The sequence below is a fragment of the Trichoderma evansii genome (assembly GCF_050947405.1).
Source record: "Trichoderma evansii strain SZMC 28006 chromosome Unknown GGI43scaffold_18, whole genome shotgun sequence".
Lineage (NCBI taxonomy): Eukaryota > Fungi > Ascomycota > Sordariomycetes > Hypocreales > Hypocreaceae > Trichoderma > Trichoderma evansii.
This window is the reverse complement of record NW_028145188.1, coordinates 274061-295779: the sequence shown is the minus strand read 5'-3', so window position 1 is coordinate 295779 and position 21719 is coordinate 274061. Positions and strand designations below refer to the sequence as shown.

Below are 21719 nucleotides of genomic sequence, written 5' to 3'. Positions count from 1 at the left end.
AGACGTCAAATGTCAGTCCTCCAGGAATATTATACAAAGTACATGTACATATTGCTATCTCGCCGCGAGCTAATCTTTGGCCCCCATCTACATTTATATCAGTTGCCGTTACCGAAATTGCTCGGCGGCTAATCATTATGGGATTTGCTCAGCCCTGTGTCCAGCAAACACACGACCTTTACTATCCGGGAATGGCCGATTCAGCTTCAGCAACTCTAATTGCTGGTCGCGTTCGTTTAGCGAGAAACTTGAATCAGTCTAGAGACTGGCCAAGAAGGATGAAGCGGTTCTTTGTACCTGAACAATGTTGCACTCAGTCGGCTCGGGTGCTTCGTCGTATGGATGTGATTCACAGTCATATTGATTTGGTTCATATCATCGTACATCTAACATGTCTACCTCGCGTGGGCGACTTCTTCGAAGGGAGACTACATCCGCCTCTCTAGCTTTTCTTTTCTTTAGCGGGTACCCTTTCATGACGACCTTTTTCACCTGATATTGATCTGGGCAGCGTATATGTGAGAGAAGATAAAAAAGAATAAAAAACATACAACAGCCGGTGTTCGCTGATGGTCACCCACTCAACTACTAATCTGCCTCTCATTGGCTTGACTCTGGGAGAGCAGACGGGATCCCGTATTTTCCAATGGATATGGTCGTATGTGCTTGTATCTGTAGTAATCCAGCTTATAAAGAGGTAATGGCATCAGAGTTATAAAAGAAGAAAAAAGAAAAAAACATACAACAGCCGGTGTTCGCCAGTGGTCACCCACCTGACTACTAATCTGCCGGTTAGTGGCTTGTCTATGGGGGAGCAGACGGGACCCCGAATTCTCCACTACCTATGGTCGTATGTGATTAGACTGAGGCTATTCCTACCTCATAACCGACACGTGCGGTTAGATGTCCCTTAGCAGCTGTAGTAGTGCATACACCTTCAATACGGACTGGAAGGTAATGCCAAAAGTGAATACAGCGGATTAAGCTAAGGGAGACGTTGAAATAAATAGCACCTTTGCTAGATAATTAGCGCTTTAAACACATAAATTTATCAAAATACGAGTAATTACCTCCGTAGTAGTCTTGCTAATAATCTATGTTAGCCTCCATCCATTTCTCTATCCCGCCAGCTATGCCATCAATATTAACTACTTACTTCAATCTTGCTTTCCAATATCTACCTAATATCACAGTATATACTTTAAGTACTCAAGAAGGTGCTGCTTAGCTAAGTCACATCATGTCATAACCCGATCTGTGCCCCAGTAAATAAAGATATTATACTCCATAGTGGAAGAGGACGATCTCGTCAGTGTAGTAATAAAGATCTTATTCAGTGTGGTTGTAACGACGTACGAAGTAGTCGAAAAACAGCGCGAGTAGCTCAGGTGAGTAGCGTATCCCTTTGAGACCTAGAACACAATGCCTTACACTTTGGCGTAAGGAGGAAGACTCGCCTCACTCTCAGCCTCTGATACCCGTCCCTAGCAAAGGTGGAGAAGAGGGCCGATTCACCACAAGCTACAAAGCAATTGGCCCTCGGACGGCATCCCTAAGACAGCATAGCGAGATGTGCCGCCTGGTGGGCCAGCTCTGAGCCAGGTTGGCCACATGGCGAGCCGTATCCCGCTTTGATTGTTGACAAAGGAACCAACCCAGTCCATGGCTGAATTTGTCAACTGGGGCGACAATCACTATGAAACGCTAGCCCTATGAGATCTCCGTCCAGGGCAAGCAAGGGATATCTTGGCAATCTGGATTTGGAAGTCGAGATCAGGTCTGCTGGCGCCGCTGATAGACTAGTGAGGCTAATTGTGTTTTATCTGCGACCGAAATTTCGATAGATTTGCCGTAGATTGGGCGACGATGGCACGCCGTCCCCATCCGTGCTCTTCCCCGTGTGTCGAGTTGGTGTCCAATCTAGATGAACTCTAAATTGCCGGCGTGCCTGGGCGTTGATGCGATCCTTGAGATGTCCCCGCCGTACAAACCCCCGTGCCTGAGCTAGCAGCCCTTTTTTCGTCCACAAACTGCACGATGTGTATCAAAAGTAGGAAATGTAGGGACTCTGGGACCAGATGATAAGAGGAACGTTCTGTACATATGCACAAGCCTGTCATTTTTTTGCCTCTCTTTATGCCCAGTGTCACCAAGCAGTCAAGCGGGGGTGCGCCATTTAGCAAGTCTTGGCTCCATAGCTAGGCCCTCAGCACTAAAAAGACTCTTTGTTCTACTTCGAAGGTAGTCTCTAAATGGGCCTAGTCAGGTATCTTGATGGCAGCTGAACTGGTCCCCAGACAGCCTCGGCTGGCACACGAGGTCGGCGACTTGGAGTAGTGTGCACCCGTGGTAATGGGCCTGCATGTCAGAAACGCATGGGGACAGCGGGAAACTCGCAGGGCAACGGGAAACTCGCAGGGCCATCGGCGACGAGTCGTGCTTACACGATGTATCATACAATAGTACGAGTTGTAAAAAGGAACGTCCACATAGAAAGTATCAATAGTATTAAGTAGGGAGGCCAAGTCGCGTTCTAATATTGAATACAAGGCTAATCCAGTTGAACCTAGATTTTTCACTTTTTCACAGTACGAAGTCCATGTAGGTGAGTTACGAGATTCTCGCCGGGCAATCCCTACAAGTCCATCTCAGCTGGCGCAGATGGGCCCCGTTGATCGATGTTAGCTGCGGTCTAGTCCATGGCGTGGCAGCTGGAGTCCCTAGCTAGTTCAGCTTGAAAAGTGTGTGGGTGGAGTCTTGGTGCCGGCCAGCCCCGATCGTATCGAGTCCAGATCGTAGCAGATATGGGCATCGACTCCCAAAGGCGGACTCAGCTGGGCTGTGAGCAGCACCACGGTTTCAATCCTTTCCTTTCTCTTTGGCCTCTTCAATCACCACCGGCTGTTATCCTGAAATGGGCTAGATAGCCCCATGCAGCATGGCGGGCTCCGTTATCTCGTGAGACTATTGGCTCGAGGCCGCGATAAATGCCCCTGTCCGGAATATGCTCCATGCATACGCGTTTCTGCTCTTGTAGCTTAGTAGGCACATAGACTTTCACACGGAATAATTCAGCCTTTCCTTCCCTGTGCTTAACCGATGCGTCGTGTAATAAATATACCGTATCAGTCGATAGGGTTTCCCCATTTTCTCCCCTTCTGCAAATGATAATCGTCTGCGTTTCCATTTTGGCATTTCGCCTCCAGAATTCCCCACGGCCAGTATCTCAATCCTTGATACTTGGGAATATGCCTCTCGTTTAATCCAACGTCTTTCTTCTGTCTTTCTAGTTGTAGGCGACGTCGCCTGGATCCCAGAGTGAAGCATACGGAGAAAACGCGCGGGACCAGAATACAACAATGACTACACTAACGACACAGCAGCTCCTGGAGGAGTATACCGGCAAGGAGGTGCCGTACACGTTTAATGGAGGGTTCGTGTGTCTGAGTTACGCCATTAGCTTGGTCGGAACCAGCACCGCTCTAGAGTTGATTAGACGGAGAACTTCACACAGAGGAAAGCACAACTTGTACGAGTCTTGTACCTTTTGATGCCGGCCGCCATGTAGCTGACATTGAGAAACACAGCTTATTACTAGTCGGCGCTGCCATCGCAATGGGTGGTATTGCCATCTGGTCCATGGTACGACCACCGCGTGGGAAACATGATTTCAACCACAGATCTTCTTAACGTATGACGAGCTTGCTAACATGGTGAATGAGGTAGCACTTCATTGGCAACCGAGCCATCTACATGCTTCACGGCGAGGAAGCCTTCCAAATCGCCTATTCGACCGGCCTTACTGTCTTATCTCTCATGATGCCCATCCTCGTGCTCGTTCTCGCCTTCCTCGGCGTCAGCGGCAACAGTCACATTCGATGGTGGCGAATTGTGTTTGCGGGATTGCTTTCTGGAGGCGCCATTTGCGGCATGCACTACCTCGCCAACGGATCCATCAGCAACTACCGTAGCTCATATCAGCTCTCCTACCTTATTGGCTCTGTCGTTATCGCCGCACTTGCCAGCACCACGGCTCTCGCTATCTTCTTCGTCTTTGAGAATACCTGGAGCAGCGCCTGGTGGAAGAGACTGGGTTGTGCCATGGTCCTCGCCGGAGCGGTGTCTGGCATGCACTGGTGCGCCGCTGTTGGAACGAGTTACACCCTGTTGAACTCGCCTGGCAAGGGGGTCTCTCGTAAAGATGCAATGGTTATTGTTATTTGCCTGGTAAATCTAAAAATTTTTGCAAATCTGGCGGGCGCCAAATGAATGCTGTCTGAAGGCGTTGAAGCTAACTGAGCCTAATGGTAGTCTATCTCTGCCGGTGTTGTCATGACCGGCATGGCCATCTATTCGAGTTGGATAAGACGAGACCACGCCAGCAAGTCGCAAAAGGTCGTCTTGGCTGCCGGTGTTTTTGATGACAAGGGCCGCATCATGGTCGCCCAAGACGGATATTTGCCCAGCGAGGTCGTGACAGACACGTACTTAACAAAGGTCAGTTGCTTCTTCCCTAAAGCCGGCCTGCTCGCAGAAAATTGACACGCCATGCTTCGCCAGTCCAACGACGACTTCTTCAACACCGGCAACCCCCTCTTTCACTGGATGTTCCGTGCTTCTCGCAACTGGGACACCATAACAAAAGTCATGACCAAGATGACCAGCCACATTTCGCTTCTCGCGCAGGAGAATAACAATGGCAGGGCAGGCGTCCGGCTTATCAACGATGACGGTGAGCTCGTAGATGAATATGACACCATTCTGCGCGAGTTATTCTGCGTCACTGCGGACACTCTGGCTTCCAAAACCAAGGCTACTCTCACTGACGCCGGAACATTGTGGGACGAAATTTTCGTAACGGGAGAGTCAACCAGGGCTCAAAGACTACTTAATAACGATGCCCCAAGCGTACAAAGCGTTGCAGAAAAAGGTTTACAGCAGAATGGTCAGGAGTTCGGTCGCGGTTCGCTCATGTTCCTCGTTCGAAAGGTTGACAGCAAAAAGGATGTACCAAGACTTGAAGCTTCAGGGTTCCGCTTTGCAGAGATTCACCAGGTCGTGAGCCTTATTCGATCTAGCATGCACATCAAGACGCCCGACCTGGAGGCTCGTCTACGCAACATGGCCAGCCAGAAAGACAAGGCCAACATGCTATCTTCCGGCCTCCACGTGGGCATGTTTGCCGTCCGCGCCCGAGTCGACAAGGGCGGCTTCGATGTGCTCGCGCAAAAGACAGCCCGAAATCTGCTTCCCTCTGTCCCATTGCCCGTGGACACTCTTGATTCTAGCAATATCAACCTTCTCAATGACCTCCGTGGCTTGACGCTCTCGACTGTTCTGCTTAGACTACAGGAATACCAGTCTACTGCTGCTCGGGGTCGCATGTTTGCTTCGATTCTTCGAGATGCCGTTTCCTCATTGCGAAACTCTCTAGGCGACGAAACATTTGATAACGCTGCACTCTTGCCCAAGCAAGTGAAGGTCCCATGTGCTCCCTCTACACCGGGCAAATCCCTTTCCAAATGCGTACTCATTGCTTTCCAACTCTTCCTTCCTATTCATGCCACTGTGCTCTCACCTGAGTGTGAATTCACGCCTCTCAACTTCTTCAAACTACGCCAACTTACATACGATGGCTCATCTCACAACATCGAGTTTTCTCACATGGTTCATCGCGACATGACCTCAACAACACATGAGCTGTCTTCACAGCGGTACGGCGCTGCAACCCAAATGAATAACAAGTACTTTTCCCGAGCTGTTGGTAAGGTCAGGGATAACCTGCCGGGCAACAAGAGGCGTGCGGGGGCCATTTCATTTCCGCCTACAAGGAGCCAGGAACGGTTGTCCAAGGTAGCGTCGCATCCCAGCTCGCTATACCATGGTGACGATGGCAGCTTTGATGACACCCGCAAGCTCTCATCAACAAGCCAACTCCACGCCGTCAAAGACTCCAAGGATCAGGGTAAGAAATTTCACGTCTTCGGCGGCATTATGGTGTCACAAGAAGTATCAATCAACGTCCAAGATGTAAGTCACAACACAGCCCACCTCCTTCTCCCTCCTAGAGTCAAGTATCTAACTGCCACTTTCCAAACACAGAACGAAGAAGACTCAAATCCTCCAGAGCAACAGGGTTCAGAGCTCAAGCCTATGCGGCTACGATCCGATACCCAAACCAAGATGGAAAGTTTCTACACTGTTACTGCGACGGGCGAGAACGGCGCCGCTGGCCAGGGGAAGCAGGAGGAATCTGCCTTTGTAGACGAGCTCCTCGCTCTCAGCATGCAAGCAGACAAGCGGACGACTGCGTGATTTCTTTTGTTTTAGCACTATTTTATTCACACACTAATGACTGGACTTTTCTCTTGGATATGATGGACATGCGGGTTATAGGGATTGTATTATGCGGGTTTGAGCGAGTGGTGTATTGGAACCATGATTGTATAAAAGTCGGCTATTTGGCACCTGAGATATTCAATAAGCTTTGTAAATATAAATAAATCCTTGGAACCGATTACGGTACTTTGTGTTACCACCTATATGCGCTTGAAGCTTGATCCTAGATTGCTAAGCTTGTAACCAGTGTTTATGATGTGCTGCTAATTTGTCTTACTGCTCGGTGTGAAGGGGAACACTATGAAAGAGACGAGCTAAAACACTATATGCTATGGCGAATGAAATCTATACTCAATTAAAAATAATGTTAAAAATCTATGGAAGAGTGGTAGAATACAATTGTTAAAGTTTCTCATTTTTCACCTCGGTGTGCATTGAGGCTGCAACTCTGTTCACCATAAACTAGAACTTTTGGGTCTTCCACCAGTGGCATCTCGTTGCGTTTACCGTGGATTGCGAGATAACAGGAGCAGACGCCGAGATATTAACCAGGGCACCCTGAGTTCCAAAAATAGGCCACGCTTGCTTGGAGCTGAAAGTTGGAACGCCATTAATTGTGAAGCTAACAACCGCCTCTTGAAGGGACTGTTGCGCTGACAGAGAAGCAGGAGGCGTTGTGGGATCGTTGAAAGTGTAGCCAAGATCTTGGGTGTGGGCGCCAGGAACGACAGAAAATTGATCTGTAGTAAATAATAGTTAATTCATTGTGTCAGATTGAGACAGAGAAGACAAAGTGCCACGAGTAATGCGCCACTGTTATGTTCATGTACTTACAGGCATACGTGTGGCCCTGTGCGAACTGGCCGGCTAGCAAGAAATTGCACTCAGTGTAGCCCTCGCCCCAGAGCGCCATTTGGCGGGTATCCTGGTCAGTGTAACCATAAGAACCATCAAAGACGGGCGGGTAGATAGTCTTGGTGAGAGTTTCTGTGACTGAGGGCGACAGGTTAGTGATAGAATTGTTTAGCCAAGTGGCGAAATCTGCCTCGGTCTTGACTGAGGGATCGAAGAAGATGCCGCCCTCGAAAGAGTTGTGAGCAACCAAAACTTTGACGTCCTTATCAAAAGGAGTACTTTGCAGAATTGCACCGGGAACCAGAGAGCCGTCTTTTACGGCGGTGTAGCCAAAGCTGTTGAAGGGAGAATTGGCAACCTGTTTGGCATTGATGTTGATCAGGGTTTGCGAATCGACCTTGCGAAGGTCATCAATGCATGTGACATTTACAGCAGATGTGAATTCATCATATGCGGAAGATGACACAGAAAATGTGGGCATGATGGCGGGGGACTGGAGGATGGCCTGCTGGAAGGGGGTGCTGCCAGCCTTGCCACCGTACGCGGCCATGTGCAGCATGATGGCTGTAGCACCGCCCGACTCACCAATGGCGGTAACATGCTTAGCATTTCCGCCGAAAAGGCCAATGTTCTTTTGGATCCATTCCAAGGCGAGACGCTGATCCAGCAAACCGGCATTCAGGACCCCATTAGCCTCAACCTCAGGGCCAGAAAGGAAACCGAAAGCGCCGAGACGATAGTTGATAGAGACTACAATCATTCCACTACCATTCTCCTTGACGGATTCTGCAAGAAGACCGGTGGGAAGAGATTCGCCTGATGTGCCCAACTTGGAGCCCAATACGAAGCCGCCACCGTGTATCTGTTACGCAGGGGAATTTAGGTTAACATTTAAACTTCAGTGTTTTCCATATTTAGACAAATAAATAAGGTAAGTTTGACGTCGGGTGAGTAGCGCGCAAAGAATATGATGACGTCTAGAAGGATGAACTGTTATGAGAAAGAACAACTCACATAGACCAGCACTGGGGCACTCTTCAATTTCGACTGCTGGAGCACTTTACCCGGCACGTAGACATCTAGGAAGAGACAATCTTCGCTAGTTTCCGCATTGAAATCAATTGCTCCAACTGTCTCGTTAAAAGACTCTTCCCAAGCGTTGATGGAGAAAGGAACTTTGCCAGATCCGAATTCGCCGATGGGGGTGAATGCGGCGACGAGCCAGTTGGGATATCCTTGCGGGCACATCCTGAATCCAGATCCATCTTGAATGGCCGAGCGATTGGTGGGCGGCGGCTGAGGAGCACGGAAGCGTAATTCACCCTCGGGGGCTGCGGCATAACGGATATTGGAAAAGGTGTAGACGTCGGTGGTGGAATTGTATGTCGTGGCTTGCTGGCGGACCTGTTGCATTTGTAAATAACGGGGGTAATAGAGAGCTTAGTTTCGAGTACTGCTGAAGAAAGACGTACATAACCGAGATCAATCACGGGAAGTGCCTGGCAAGGGCTGGCCGCTGCCTGGCCTATAGACAGGCCCAGCGCGAGAACGGCAGGCAACTTCACCATCTTGATAGTTTAAGTTGAAATGAAGATGTAATGTATATGTCTTGACAATGAACAAAAGGCAGATGATTGAACAATTTGTTTGATTTGGAGTATTGCCAGATGAGACTGAACTATTCCGTTCAATAGAACAGCCACGACGGTGCAACATCATTATATAGATTTTCACTGTTCACGTCAAGCGGGCAGTAAGCTTAAAGTATCCGATCTGTATCCGCGAATAGCATAAGTCTTCATGCTCGTGTGTTTCCACTCTGACGGCTTTACTGGAAGATGAAGTCTTCACAATACCCAAAACGGCAATGTGTCTAAGACGTGGCGCGAGGCTAACTACAAGTAATTGTGCCGGGAAGCTGACACTCGGCGGCCAATACGTTTTGGGCTGGGTGTCAGTCGGAGCGGGTACGAGTACGAATACATCACAAATAGGATTTGAAATAAAAATAACTAGAAAAAGGATTTCTGTAATGCTGTTACAGAAACATTAAGACATTAGTAAATTTGACGGGGAAACTATTGCTGGGCCTGCGGATGCCGTCGGATCGACTTGCCGCCGACTTAACTGGGCCACAGATCACGCTAGATGGAAAATGGAAGTGTGTTTCTTGATGCGGTTCTAGCGCTACGACGAGGGTCCGGACCGATATATTTGATCTGTATCGTGTTAAGAGCAAACTGATGTCCACGTAGTCGTCTAAGCCACTGACTGATTCCTAGAACTATCTCCTTATTTCATGGAAGTCAGGTCTAATCCGCATAGTCGTCAATAACGAAACCACCGATCATCTCCTGGAACTACCCCCTTATTTCGCGGAGTTAAACTGGCTTGCGCAACTGTCTACAGCATCAATCAACTCCAAATTTTATGTTCTTCCTTCGGGGAGCTAAGTGACTCCTGAAGTAATGCGCATGTTGAAACCGTCAAGGATGCTATAGGTATGAAGTTTATAATGATATGTCCAAGTAAAGGAGATAACATAAATATTTCGACTATGTCTTTCAAAAACAATAATTAGCTCGCTCTATTATCATAACTCTATCTACTAAACTGTTTCCGCCATAATGCATGCCACTCTGGCCCTATTTCTTGGCTATGCTGCAGCATCATCTTTTGCTGCAGAGTCGCCAAACGTTCTCCCACTTCGTCGCCGCGAGGCTAGCGCTCTGCTGCCTCTGACAGCCGCTGATTCTAGCTTCTTCTTTGATGTACAAATCACAATTGGAGGCCAGGAGTTCTTCGTACTGGCCGACACTGGCAGCAGCGACCTCTGGGTTGTTGGAACTGGTTATCATTGTTTCAACAGTACCAACAACCAGGAACTACCACAGTCTGCGTGCAACTATGCCAATGCAACGTACAATGAATCGCATACGTTCCGGCAAATCCAGAACGAGACTCTTGGAGTACAGTACGGGGCTGGAATAGCCATTGGCCGCATGGGTACTGAAGATGTTACCCTTGGCGGAATAACGGTCCGTGGTCAAGAATTCGGGATTGCGGACCGTCTTACCAATGCCGGCAGCGGTATTGACAGCGGGATTCTCGGGTTGGCATATCCATCCCTGACATTTGTACACCCTGGAACATCGGTTGACAATACAAGTCTCCGAGAAAACCATACCACTTACAATCCGCTGTTTACCAATATGTTCCAGCAAGGTTCTGTAGCCCCTTGGTTCAGCATTGCGATTAACCGCCTGGCTCCTGGCAAAACAAGCGGCCCAGGTGGTTACCTCGGACTTGGCGAACTGCCCCCCATCAATCATAGCTCAACTTTTGTGACCGCTCCGGTTGAGGTTAACAGAGCCATCCCTTTGAGCATTACCAATGGCAAATCGGAATTCACAGAGTGGACTTTGAGCGTCGATGCAGTTGTCTGGGGACACCATAACGATACATTCCAATCGACCAACACGACTAGTTTCCAGGCAATTGTAGATAGCGGCGGTGTTTTCAATGAACTGCCTGCTGAAGTCGTTGATGCCGTGTTTGCGCAGTATACGAAGCCTCCGGTCCTGGATCCCATCTCAGGTGCATTCGTGGTTGACTGTGATACTGTCCCTCCCTCCTTCGGTCTCGCTATTGGCGGTGAAACATTCTTTCTCTTACCGGAAGACATGATCTATCACAACGCAGATGGCTCGTGCCAGTCGAGTCTGGTGCCGGGCATTTCTGCAGAGGGCCCAGTCGCCTTTACCATATCAGGTCCGTTCTTAAGCAATGTAGTGTCTGTGTTTGACTTTGGAAAGAATGAGATGAGGTTTGCGGCTCGTGCGGATGGCGGTGGAAGCTCAAGATACGACAACAGCAGCATCTGTTGAGTACTACATCAACTCCTCTCAAATCTTCCCATGGATCAAAAACAGACTTTTGCTGCACATTCAAACAAAGGATTTTTTTTGCTAATAGCCATTGTAATTGTGGCCATGATTTTGTAAGGAGAAATCGATTTGATTTTAAGCAGAAAGTGGAAGACTAATTAATCGTTGAGGGAGTTGGGCTTAGTGCTAGTTGTTAGAATTTTTTACAATACATATGGGCATCTGATTCTAAAGACAGATTGTGTAATTCACACTTGGGTGTAATAAAGAAACGCTGGTATCTTCTAAACTCGTAGACGCTTTATCCAAGTATATAGAACAAATCAGCCGTCTTCATAGCACATACGACCATAGGTAGTGGAGAATTCGGGGTCCCGTCTGCTCCCCCATAGACAAGCCACTAACCGGCAGATTAGTAGTCAGGTGGGTGACCACTGGCGAACACCGGCTGTTGTATGTTTTTATTTTTTGTTTTTTATATCTTTTTACTTTCGGATCGGTCACTTTGGTGTTGTAGTCTTGCGCTTTGCTCCCTTGCAATGTTGAGTTGTCTTACTGCTTTTCCGGCGCTAACTTTTGCTGGGCTTGATTGACTTCTATGTGATTTCCGTGAGGCTTAGGTCTCTTCACGGCATCTTTTTCTTCCCTATTTCCGAGAAGATCTCTTTCAAAACGATCTAATTCGAGATCTCTTTCGAAATTATTTTTACATATTTTTACCCCTTTCCAAGGCTTTGGTATACAAGTAGACTACAAAGTGTTGGATAGCCAACTTGAACTGGATAGCCAGCTTGAGGTACCAGATATCGAGTCTCTAGTATTATCTCTTTAAGTTCTGCTCTAAATTACCCTATAACTTGATGAAATCAGACAAATAGCTACCAAGGGCAGTTCACGAAACAATTGAACTCGTAAGGCGTCCGATAGGTAAAATTTGCGAGGGAATGTGATGCTGACTAATATCACTCTCTCAAGTTACATATTACTATAGGCAGTGGAAACCTGATGTCTTTGCCCACAAGTTTTCTATTGGTGTAATGCTATTTACTGAGAAGTTCATGACGTAACGTCCCCCTTTCCACCGCTTCAGATCATCTGTGCAAGCTAACCTATTAGTGCTCTGAATCAGGCGATGGCGAAGTTAAACCGTGAAGAGCTGCTGTGGGCTTGCTAATAAAGATATATTGAAGCAATGGAATTGTTAGAAAAATGCCCTCCCGAGATAAATATATATATGTATTCGCTTCTACACAATGAGCAGGCCACGTGTACGATATTGCCTGTCACTGCTTTTGGTCTGGCCCAAAATTGAGTACCTTGAACACTCTAACATCCCTGCATCTCGATATTCAATTCTAAGTACCCCCCTCATGACCCACACACTACAACAATAGGGCGTGGATGTGATGCGCCAGGAGAGACCTCGGACTTGTAGTGTTTCTTACCGCCGACCCGCCACATTGACTCCGAGAAAGCTGTTGCTCTATGTTAGAGTTAGCCGTCTATGAGCAGCCTAACATGCTGGCAATTATATAGGATTCGCACACTTCCAGAGACGTATTTTTAGTAATCTTTTACTAGTAGTCATATCTACATGTATTAAGATGCGGCAAAATATTTTTTCCGTCTACGTTGGTCTTTATACATCTCGACCACGCCGCTTCATAATCGCCAATGACTATATTTCCCATCTTCTTCATACTTCTAATGGCAAATTTTCAAGTAGAATTCAAAGGAAGCCCCGAGAAATCTTCACTCCTACCGTTAAGGAATTTGTTGGGTAGTTTGGTGCCTTCACGACTATTGCGTCATGCGAGAGTGGGATGGCTCTAAGCTGTTACTGTCGCCGTGCCAATTTTGCAGTCTCAAACCCATTCTAGCCAACGTACTTCATTTACGATACGGAGAATAGATTGTACGGAAATACAATATTTCTTCAGAGACCGACAAAAATTACTGGCCGATGATGGAAAGTCGAAGCTTTTAATAGCAGTGGCCAGGGTCATGGCTCCGACACGAGCTGGACGAAGAATGACGCGAAATTTGAGCTTGCAAGCAGCGCTCTTCTACTTTCCTCGATAAAGGCGTCTTTGTGACTAGAAAAAAGCGCCTTTGACAAATTTTTCAATTGACTCCAATCATGGAGATATATGTATAGGTATATATACTGTAAATGTCTTCCTCTGTCGTCTGGGCTAGCTAAATAACATATCATGCATAGTCGCGTATTGGGTAGCTCGGGCGATGGATCATCGTGATTGGTCAAATAAGTAAGTTTCCACTTCAGCGCAAAGCGCGCAAAATTACTCCGTCTACTTATATTCAAGATGCTGAGCCGATAGTCTTCATGGAGTTGATCTGACAGCTAGAGATTACGGGGCGTCTTGACCTGGGCTGGCGGCTCTGGAGCTAAGCTTCGGAGTTTGGAACAATTGCTGCATCAGTCATGCTTAGCTCCGTCTCTCTTGATTACCGCTTCAAAGCTTACGAGCTTCATAATACATTCCAATACTTACTTCCGCAACTCTTTTCAATCCATAGTTGCATTCAAAGAAATACAAGACATTACTGTGTTAATAGGCCTATCCCGCAGCTCTCTAAATCTACTAGCTAATTTGTGTAAACAGCTGACCTCGTTCATACGCGCCATGAACTCATGTCGAATTTGTGGTAGAGAATTCCATCGCAAGTATGAAGAGTATTTTCTCGTATCTCCAAGGCCATAGAGGAGACACTCACAAGGCTGCGCAATAGGGATAGCCTAACCCGGCACATGAGGATGCATGAGCGAGGCCGCAAGGTGCGCAGAAAGTCATGCAACCGCTGTCAAAGGTAGCATTTTGCAGTGATATTCCATCAAAGAAGAAGAGATTATTAAAATATGCCATTCCAGGTCGAAGATTAAATGTTCTGGGGATTATCCGCAATGCCTCGCGTGTGCTCAGAGAGAAATCTTGTGCACGTATGCCTTAAGTAATACTGGCTGTGAGCAACAGCGGCAATGCGATTCTCACCCGAAGGTGGTGCATAAAGCAACTTCAATAACTGCGGCACCAAATACATTCGATCATCAAAAAGCGTCTTCAATCGACTCGGAACCAGTTGAAACTAGTGACCGAGAAACACAATCGTTGTCATCAGAGTCGGATGCACAAGGCCCACCGTCTTCCACAGCATTTCCAGCATCAAGTTTTGGACTGCTTCCTAGCGAAAAGGCTCATGAAATTTCCTCCAATAATAATTTAATTGATAATTGGGAAGATACACACATTGATTGGATTCTTCGAGATGCTGGAGACAGAGTCGATTTAAACGCTTTCAATTACTCTTCTGATCATCTGCCGGTAGATCATACCTCACATTTGCTCTGGTCAACCTATCAAAACCCATTCAATGTTGCCCAAGAGCCAGCTTCAAAATATGAGGAGAGTGGTATCCAGCAAGAAGCATGGCTACTTGACCCTCCTGGGCTTGCTGAACAATCCTTGGACATCCCTGGATTAGGTGAACACCGGACTGATCAATCCAAGACTGGGTCATTTACACAATTGCCAGATCTCACTGATGATGATCGAGGTCGTATTCAACAAGCAGCCAGAGCTTGCCTCGAAGAGCCGATCTGGGCACCTATTTCATTTACTGCCTTCCCAAGTAAAGAAAAGCTAGATCACTGCATTGATCTATTCTTTGTCAACTTCCAACCAGTGAGTCAAATGCCAAATAGTTTAAGGTTTTGGCACATGCTCTCTTCTAATGCATTCTTGTAGGTTTTGAGCTTCATTCATAAACCTACTTTTGACCCTGCAGTCGCACCAGTCACACTTATTCTTGCCATCGCCTGCATCGGCGCACGATTCACAAATTTTAGCGGAGCAGCGTCGTTCGCTAATGTTATTGCAAAACTAAATCGCCGTCTCCTACTCTCGATGGTTAGTTATTTACAACAAAGATCTATACGTGTAAGATATCTCGAGTACTGATTTTCTATAAGGGCGAGCGCGAACCGCGTATTACACGTTCCGAATCTTTCATGGCAGCACAATTGCTACAGGGAATCTACGGATACTGTAGCGGCGACAGAGTCTTGTTTAATTATAGCGAAACTTTAAGATGGTCTCTGATACAGACAGGAAAACAAGTTGGCCTGTTTCATAATACTCCACGACGAACTCCATTGGCTAAAAACGAGAGTGTAGAGGCTCAGTGGAGTTCCTGGGTCGCTTCCGAAAGACGTAAGAGGCTGGGATGGGCCATACACGTATGCTTAATTCCTTTAATTTTAAATGAGAAAATATTTTGCAATTTATTCTAACTTATTGGCAGGAGTTTGATGCCCTGGCTAGCATTCTTCACAATCAACGCCCGGCCTTCAGCACAGCTGATCTGACCCTAGGACTCCCCAGTGATGCAGACAGCTGGGAGGCTCCGTCGGCACATGCATGGATGGCATTGCGCCCATGGAAGAGCGAGGCTGATCCAGTTGGCTTTCGGCTGGCGGCTCGCAGCTGCTTTGATGCTAGTCTCATCGACAGTATTCAGTTGACTGATACACAACATATCCATATAATTATGGTGACGCTTGCTCGTTTTGTGTGGTCGCTCAAAGAGTTACAGGTGTCTCCTCTAATGGATGTGGTGCCCGATTATTTACCAATTCCTGACCATAAAGCAACACTTACAGACAAGATGGGAGACTTCTTGGTTTCGCCTCATGTTTTGAAACACTCTATGACTGCAGATGACCGTACCCTTCGTCATGTCACTCAAAGGGCTCTGATCATCCACATGTCATATTTGTATGGTGCAAGCGACTTGATGGACTGGTTACCAGCTTTACTTCGCAGCGCGGGGTTCAACAGGCCGGCTCGTGAGCGCATGGTCAGATGGGGAGAAGAGGATCCAGCACGAGTACGCAAAGTCATCTACCACAGCTCACAAATCATGGGAATTTGCCGTGATTTTCCATTCAACACTCCATACGAGTCTTTTTACGCCTTCTACGCCGGCGCTGTACTGTGGTGTTCTGCTACACTCCTGGCTTCCCCACTCAGAGCCAGCATCTGCGGTGAGAAAAACGAGAATATTGATTCTGAGTCAGAATGTGACCGGATTATCCTTCTGTTGGACAAGCCTCCCATTAATGATGCGGCTAACTGGACTAATAATATTATGAAGTGGGTTCATGAAGGTGGTAAGCATATTCAACTTGGCCTGTATGGCGTACCAATGCTAGGTACCCCAGCGAGTCAAGTGCAGGTGCTTCAAGAAACGGTTCGTGTGTTGCAAAATATGCGGGTTTGGGATATATCTCGAGCATTTGCTTCTACTCTCAGACGCCTCATACGAGCTGTAGAAGTGACAGATGGATAAAGAAACGGATTGCATTCCTCTTTATCTCGGTCTCTGGAAACTTCCAGGCGTATCTCATCTTACATAGACTAGCATTGCTTGTCTGAGTCAATAACATATATAAGTCTCTTTCTCCGTACTCTTCCAGCTTTCATATCTTCCAACCCAGAGACAATTCCATTCAGCCCTCCAGGGCGAACTTCGGCAGTGCTATGTTTAATTGCATTTAGTGCAATGAGCCTCTCAGCACGAGGCGCAAAACCAGCTGCAAAAATTACGTCTTGGACATTTATTTCCGCTCGAATCCCTTTAGATTCAAATAGAAATTCTCTGTTCAGCATTGTGAATCCAAAGATGTTGACGGTCGTAATACGTGGATCATGAATCTGACCAGCTCCCGTAAGGCTTATATACTTTCCACCAAATATTTCCATATTGGATGCGCAAGTGGCTGCTGATTGTTCAGTTGCTATACAGTCGACTGCGATCTTTATTCGACCTTTTGTAGTAATTTGTAAAAGTTCTAAAGTAGATGGCTCATCCTGGTGGTTTTTAGCTCCACGTCAGTTTGAGAGACTGTGCAATAGAGAGATGGAAGCATCCAGTGCAGTTGACGTAATAAGTTACATGATAGAAAATATAATCAGCACCGCACTGCTTTACCAATCCATGGCTGGCTCGAGAGCACACTGTGTATACTTGTAAACCAGACCTTGTTTCATAAAAAGGTAAGAATCTGTTTTTGTGTGCATGCTAAGTCAGTCAAGTGAGACGCTGCTTACAGCTTGGCCATCTGTATTTGCATCGATCCGATTGAAGTGCCGCCTCCATATATTAAGATGGATTTGTATCCATTCCCGTTGTCTATTGTAGGCTGAATAATATCTACTCCACTTGGAAGAAATGGGTACGGAATTGACAGATGTCTATAGAGACAAAATCCACTGACGAAAAGAGGAGTCGGAAGAGTTGCGCCGCTTTCAAACGACATATGCTTGGGAAGATGAAGAACCACGTGGGCCGGCACGGCAATATACTGCGCAAAAGCACCATTGCTCGGTCTCAGAGGGTTGCCTTTTGAACAACTCGTTTGTCAGCAATAATGAATGACAAATAACCAGAGTTATAGACTCAGGCGGATTAAGTATTCAGAAGTAAAGGAAAGCAATGACATTCTAACCTCCTGCTACAAAACCAATGACACGATCACTAACCTCGATTGCGTTTGCATCATCGCCAATACTAGTTTCCGTCCCAGCGAAGTCACAACCAAGGACAGTTGGTTCTGAAGACTTGGCTCCGTATAGAGTCTTCCAATCAATCGGATTGAGGCACACAGAAGCAACTTTAACGACAATTTCGTCATTGGCGGGTTCCGGAATCGCACCTTCTGAAACTGTCGCTTCACCGCAGCCGTGATGATGAAGGGCGAGCTGGGATGTCATATGAGTCAATCTCGCCGACCGTGAAAACAAAATAGCGTCGAATTTATAGCTGCAAACCAATTAGCGATTGTTAATATTCCTCACAGCCGCTATTAAGAGACATGAATAATTGATAATTGTTCGGTATTCTCTGTCCGAAAAATATTTAAGTCCTCGCCAAGCAAAAAAAAGCTTATGGGGCGAGTCACTTACACATCGTATCCGACACACGTTCTCCAAGCGGCTACAAAGACAGTCCACCAGAGAGCAGTAAATCAATGAACGTCCAAGAGGATATATGTACGTTATAGCTGTTGTATTCTAAGAAGCTAAATTGGAAACACATCATGTATCTATCTACATCAAAACTTATTTAGAAATAGATAAAATATCTACCCCCCTGTAGCTCCATGCCCATGAGATTTCAGTGTAGAAATAATACAGAAGATTTATCATGAATAGTAGGTCAAGTAATTGGTTATAAATTCATAATAAGCCGAGACTAAGTATGCTTTTTATTGTTCCGTATTTGCGAAAATACTGCGCTACGTACACCATTGTAGTTTTACTCCTAATGGAGATAATGGAGATAGTGCATCCTTCAACTTGTAATCTGTCCACGCGCCTGACGCCTAAAAGTTGAATGGAGAAAAAATACTCATAATTTATTAAAACTAAGCATTATTAATCGTATTGAGGTTAATTTTAAGCGGTTGGATGGAGCAGATAGGTGTCAATAAAGATAACCAGCAATTTCTCTATGTGGAGCTAACACAATGACTCCGCGGCGTTGATGTGGTGGCGCTGTCAGCTTAAGGCGTAGCCAAAGAGGTATTACGCAGTATTCATATGGCGACGAGATTTATAAGGCGGAATAAGAAAATCTGGGAAAAGGCATCTAAAATAAATGTTTATAAATAATCCCAAATGTAGCTCTTTTTTTTTTTTTTTTTTTTCCTTTTCGCTTAACCAGTCAATTCAGAACTCTTTTACCAATATATACGCATCAAGTACCACTTTGCTTTAGACAAACATGGCTCCTCCTACAAATGGCGATTCTATCTCGGGGCACGATTTGGCTGCCACATACGCAGATAGAATTAAAGACAAAGTCATCCTGGTGACTGGTACATCTCAGAGCAGCCTTGGAGAAGAATATTGTCTGGCAATTGCCAAATTCGAGCCCAAGCTTCTGATTCTCGCGGGCCGCAGTGCTGAAAAGCTCGAATTCACAACCAACGCCATCGCAAAGGTTAATCCTAAGGTAGCCATCAAAACTCTTGATCTAAATCTTGAATCTCTGTCGGCGGCCAAGGAAGCGGCAGATATTTTGAATTCTTGGGATGACGTGCCATACATCGATGTGTTCTGCCACAACGCAGCCATCATGGGTACTGCATACGGCACTACAAGAGACGGATTCGAGAGGCAGCTGGGCGTGAACTATATCGCTACTTGGGTTTTCACCAACAGCATCTTACCCAAGATTCTGAAATCACAAGAGCCAAGAATTGTGCTTCTTGGTAGTGATGGCCATCGCTGGGGTCCGGTTCGTTGGCATGACCACAATTTCAAGGTAATGTTCAATAACTTATCATCGTCGAAAAAAGATCGGATACTAACAATCTTTATCATACAGAGCGGTGAAAATTATAACAGGTGGCACGCTTATGGCCAGTCAAAGACGGCGGTTCATCTTTACGCTCTCTATCTAGGCAAGGTGCTAGGAAAGAAAGCCCAAGTTTTTAGCCTCAATCCCGGCGTTATTCAGACGCCATTAGGAGCACACGTTGACTGGGCTAGCGAATTTGGAGACATCAGTAAGTTATTTACCAATTACAAGGCATTATTTCTCTTATTAACAGATGATTGAAGTTCGAATCGATTTGGAGCTCGGCAACGATGAAGCAGCTAATGGCTGGCCGAAGTATAAAAGCAAAGAAGCAGGTATTGCAACAAGTGTATATGCCTCGTTTGACCCGGATCTTGCAGGTAAGCATTCGAGCGGCCTAATTTCAGGTTTCACATAATGTATGCTAACTCGAATCTGTAAGACCATACAGGAGCGTATCTCTCAGACTGCCAGGTTGCGAATCCTTATGTGCATACCGTTAGACCTTGGGCATCTAGTGAAGTCGAAGCTACGAAGCTCTGGAAGTGGACAGAGCAACTGACCAATACGAAATTCTCATTCTAGATTATTCTTAGTCTTATTCTAGTTGATTTTAAATCAGTTATACTACAGATATAGAATTGAACATTTCTCCACTTATAATAAACAAAAAGATGAAGATAAAAAGCGCACATTGCTCCAATTGCTGGCAAATTTCTGCTGGCACAGTTCTCAAGTCCGACTTCTCAAAGTTTTACGGAGACAGCGACTTAAATACCATATCGTACTTCATAGACGACATGTAATTAAGCAAATAGAGGGAAAAGCCAAACATTAGAAAAGAAATGCAACAACCAGTGCTCACTGATAACTACCGGAGGGCCATACAACTGCGGCGCCCAATAGATCCACGGGGCCGTACAACCACACGGGACCCTTATGTAAGCAAAAGCCCGCTATAACACACCGCTGTAATTTTCTTCTAGCTACCCCTATAGCTACCATTCCGACTGCCTTTCTAGCTGCCTTTCCAATTCCCCTTCTAACTCCTCCTCTTCTAGCAGCTGTTGTAACTCTTCTAACACCTCTATCTTTTTTTGTAGCTGCCGTAGCTTGCTTTGCACTGGGCTTGGCGAGCGCTGTAGCCGCTGTTGCTGTTGCAGCTTGCTTGGCGGCTGGCTTGGCTGTAGGCCTGGTTTGGTTGGATGGTTATGGCTGCAAAATCGAGCTTCTGTTCGGTGTCGGGTAGCCCAAAGGTTATAGCTATTTTCTATAACGTTAATTGAAAATTAGCAACCTTTGCGAAATTGATTGCAAGAATAAAAGATTTTCCATCAACTAGTGTGTGTAATATAATTAAACCTTCAAACAATCCACTTATAACCACCAATTGCTGCGTAATAATTTAAATCAAGCTTTAAATCTTCTTTAGATTTATAAAGTTGCTGAGGAGGAAAAGAGGTTATATCTATTATAGCGGGGTTAGGTAGGTTGTAAAGAGGATAGCTATAGGGGCAGCTAGAAGAAAATTACAGCGGTGTGTTATAGCGGGCTTTTGCTTACATAAGGGTCCCGTGTGGTTGTACGGCCCCGTGGATCTATTGGGCGCCTACAACTGCTGGCTGCTTAGGTCAGCAGCAGTTTAGCCCCGCCATGAGCCGTCTAAGAAGCTTAAGCTTAAATAATAACATAAGGCTAATATAAAAAATCTCCAGAAGCCAGTTTAACCACTTTGCATTGGGCATTTCCTTGCCACTAACCTAAGCACCGAAGATCCTAAGATTTGTTGATGAAAATATAAATGACAAGGTTTATACGTTTATGATTCAATATTGATTGCTATTACTCTGAGGGTAGCAGCGTCTGGAGTATGTCGCTTTTTAAAGCCTCAACGTCAAGGCTATTCTCTGCTCAAGTCAAATGATTCTAATTAAATAAAATCGTGTTCATTACTAAACACCCCGCTCCGCATCTCGACAACGAATATTTCAATCTAAACAGCAGCGCAGAGTAGCTTAAAGCGAACTAGAAACAGGTTTTCGTCAACTTGGCGTGACTATTGGGGATTTCCTCCACCAGTAATGGAACTAACATTGCAACTAATATTACCCAGTGTAACGGGCAAATTGAGGCTATAAAAACAATATTAGCCAAAGCTTTGAGTATGCTATTAGCCGCAGTTTTATTAAATTGGCTATATAGAGATACTGCTTCGACACGTTCTATAATGGTGGCATTACCTCCGCATGTGAA

General features: G+C 46.0%; 6 protein-coding genes across 6 annotated transcripts; 4 read left to right on the top strand and 2 right to left on the bottom strand.

The window, feature by feature from the left end:
* Positions 1-3102: 3102 nt before the first annotated feature.
* Positions 3103-6368, top strand: GGI43DRAFT_429133 (putative MHYT domain signaling protein). The gene is made up of 6 exons (XM_083209058.1): positions 3103-3529; positions 3588-3642; positions 3727-4227; positions 4312-4497; positions 4561-6030; positions 6103-6368. Exons 1-6 carry the CDS (start codon positions 3360-3362, stop codon positions 6313-6315), a joined length of 2595 nt encoding a protein of 864 aa, XP_083058068.1. The 5' UTR covers positions 3103-3359; the 3' UTR covers positions 6316-6368.
* A 433-nt stretch (positions 6369-6801) lies between these two features.
* Positions 6802-8762, bottom strand: GGI43DRAFT_386152 (Alpha/Beta hydrolase protein; the record flags this gene model as incomplete). The annotated part of the gene is made up of 4 exons (XM_083203752.1): positions 6802-7079; positions 7174-8056; positions 8209-8598; positions 8667-8762. The coding sequence occupies 4 exons, from the start codon at positions 8760-8762 to the stop codon at positions 6802-6804; spliced, it is 1647 nt and encodes a 548-aa protein (XP_083058067.1).
* A 1059-nt stretch (positions 8763-9821) lies between these two features.
* Positions 9822-11356, top strand: GGI43DRAFT_429127 (aspartic peptidase domain-containing protein; the record flags this gene model as incomplete). Its single annotated transcript, XM_083209057.1, has 1 exon — positions 9822-11356. One exon carries the CDS (start codon positions 9822-9824, stop codon positions 11079-11081), a length of 1260 nt encoding a protein of 419 aa, XP_083058066.1. The 3' UTR covers positions 11082-11356.
* A 2272-nt stretch (positions 11357-13628) lies between these two features.
* On the top strand, positions 13629-16926 carry GGI43DRAFT_411642 (Zn(II)2Cys6 transcription factor). Its single transcript, XM_083206742.1, has 6 exons — positions 13629-13651; positions 13709-13913; positions 13975-14785; positions 14849-15010; positions 15073-15339; positions 15405-16926. The coding sequence occupies exons 2-6, from the start codon at positions 13855-13857 to the stop codon at positions 16449-16451; spliced, it is 2346 nt and encodes a 781-aa protein (XP_083058065.1). The 5' UTR covers positions 13629-13651; positions 13709-13854; the 3' UTR covers positions 16452-16926.
* GGI43DRAFT_429125 (zinc-binding alcohol dehydrogenase family protein) lies at positions 16486-17875 on the bottom strand (the record flags this gene model as incomplete). The annotated part of the gene is made up of 4 exons (XM_083209056.1): positions 16486-16972; positions 17058-17142; positions 17213-17504; positions 17611-17875. 4 exons carry the CDS (start codon positions 17873-17875, stop codon positions 16520-16522), a joined length of 1095 nt encoding a protein of 364 aa, XP_083058064.1. The 3' UTR covers positions 16486-16519.
* A 979-nt stretch (positions 17876-18854) lies between these two features.
* On the top strand, positions 18855-20073 carry GGI43DRAFT_429123 (uncharacterized protein). Its single transcript, XM_083209055.1, has 4 exons — positions 18855-19430; positions 19494-19674; positions 19730-19846; positions 19909-20073. Exons 1-4 carry the CDS (start codon positions 18888-18890, stop codon positions 20049-20051), a joined length of 984 nt encoding a protein of 327 aa, XP_083058063.1. The 5' UTR covers positions 18855-18887; the 3' UTR covers positions 20052-20073.
* Positions 20074-21719: the final 1646 nt, after the last annotated feature.

Coding starts and splice junctions, on each gene's coding strand:
- GGI43DRAFT_429133 (XM_083209058.1), top strand. CDS start 3,360: ATGACTACACTAACGACACAGCAGCTCCTGGAGGAGTATACCGGCAAG. Junction 3,530..3,587: donor CACAGAGGAAAGCACAACTT/GTACGAGTCTTG, acceptor TGAGAAACACAG/CTTATTACTAGTCGGCGCTG. Junction 3,643..3,726: donor GTATTGCCATCTGGTCCATG/GTACGACCACCG, acceptor TGAATGAGGTAG/CACTTCATTGGCAACCGAGC.
- GGI43DRAFT_411642 (XM_083206742.1), top strand. CDS start 13,855: ATGAGGATGCATGAGCGAGGCCGCAAGGTGCGCAGAAAGTCATGCAAC. Junction 14,786..14,848: donor TCTTTGTCAACTTCCAACCA/GTGAGTCAAATG, acceptor GCATTCTTGTAG/GTTTTGAGCTTCATTCATAA. Junction 15,340..15,404: donor GGCTGGGATGGGCCATACAC/GTATGCTTAATT, acceptor ACTTATTGGCAG/GAGTTTGATGCCCTGGCTAG.
- GGI43DRAFT_429123 (XM_083209055.1), top strand. CDS start 18,888: ATGGCTCCTCCTACAAATGGCGATTCTATCTCGGGGCACGATTTGGCT. Junction 19,675..19,729: donor TAGCGAATTTGGAGACATCA/GTAAGTTATTTA, acceptor AGATGATTGAAG/TTCGAATCGATTTGGAGCTC. Junction 19,847..19,908: donor GTTTGACCCGGATCTTGCAG/GTAAGCATTCGA, acceptor CGAATCTGTAAG/ACCATACAGGAGCGTATCTC.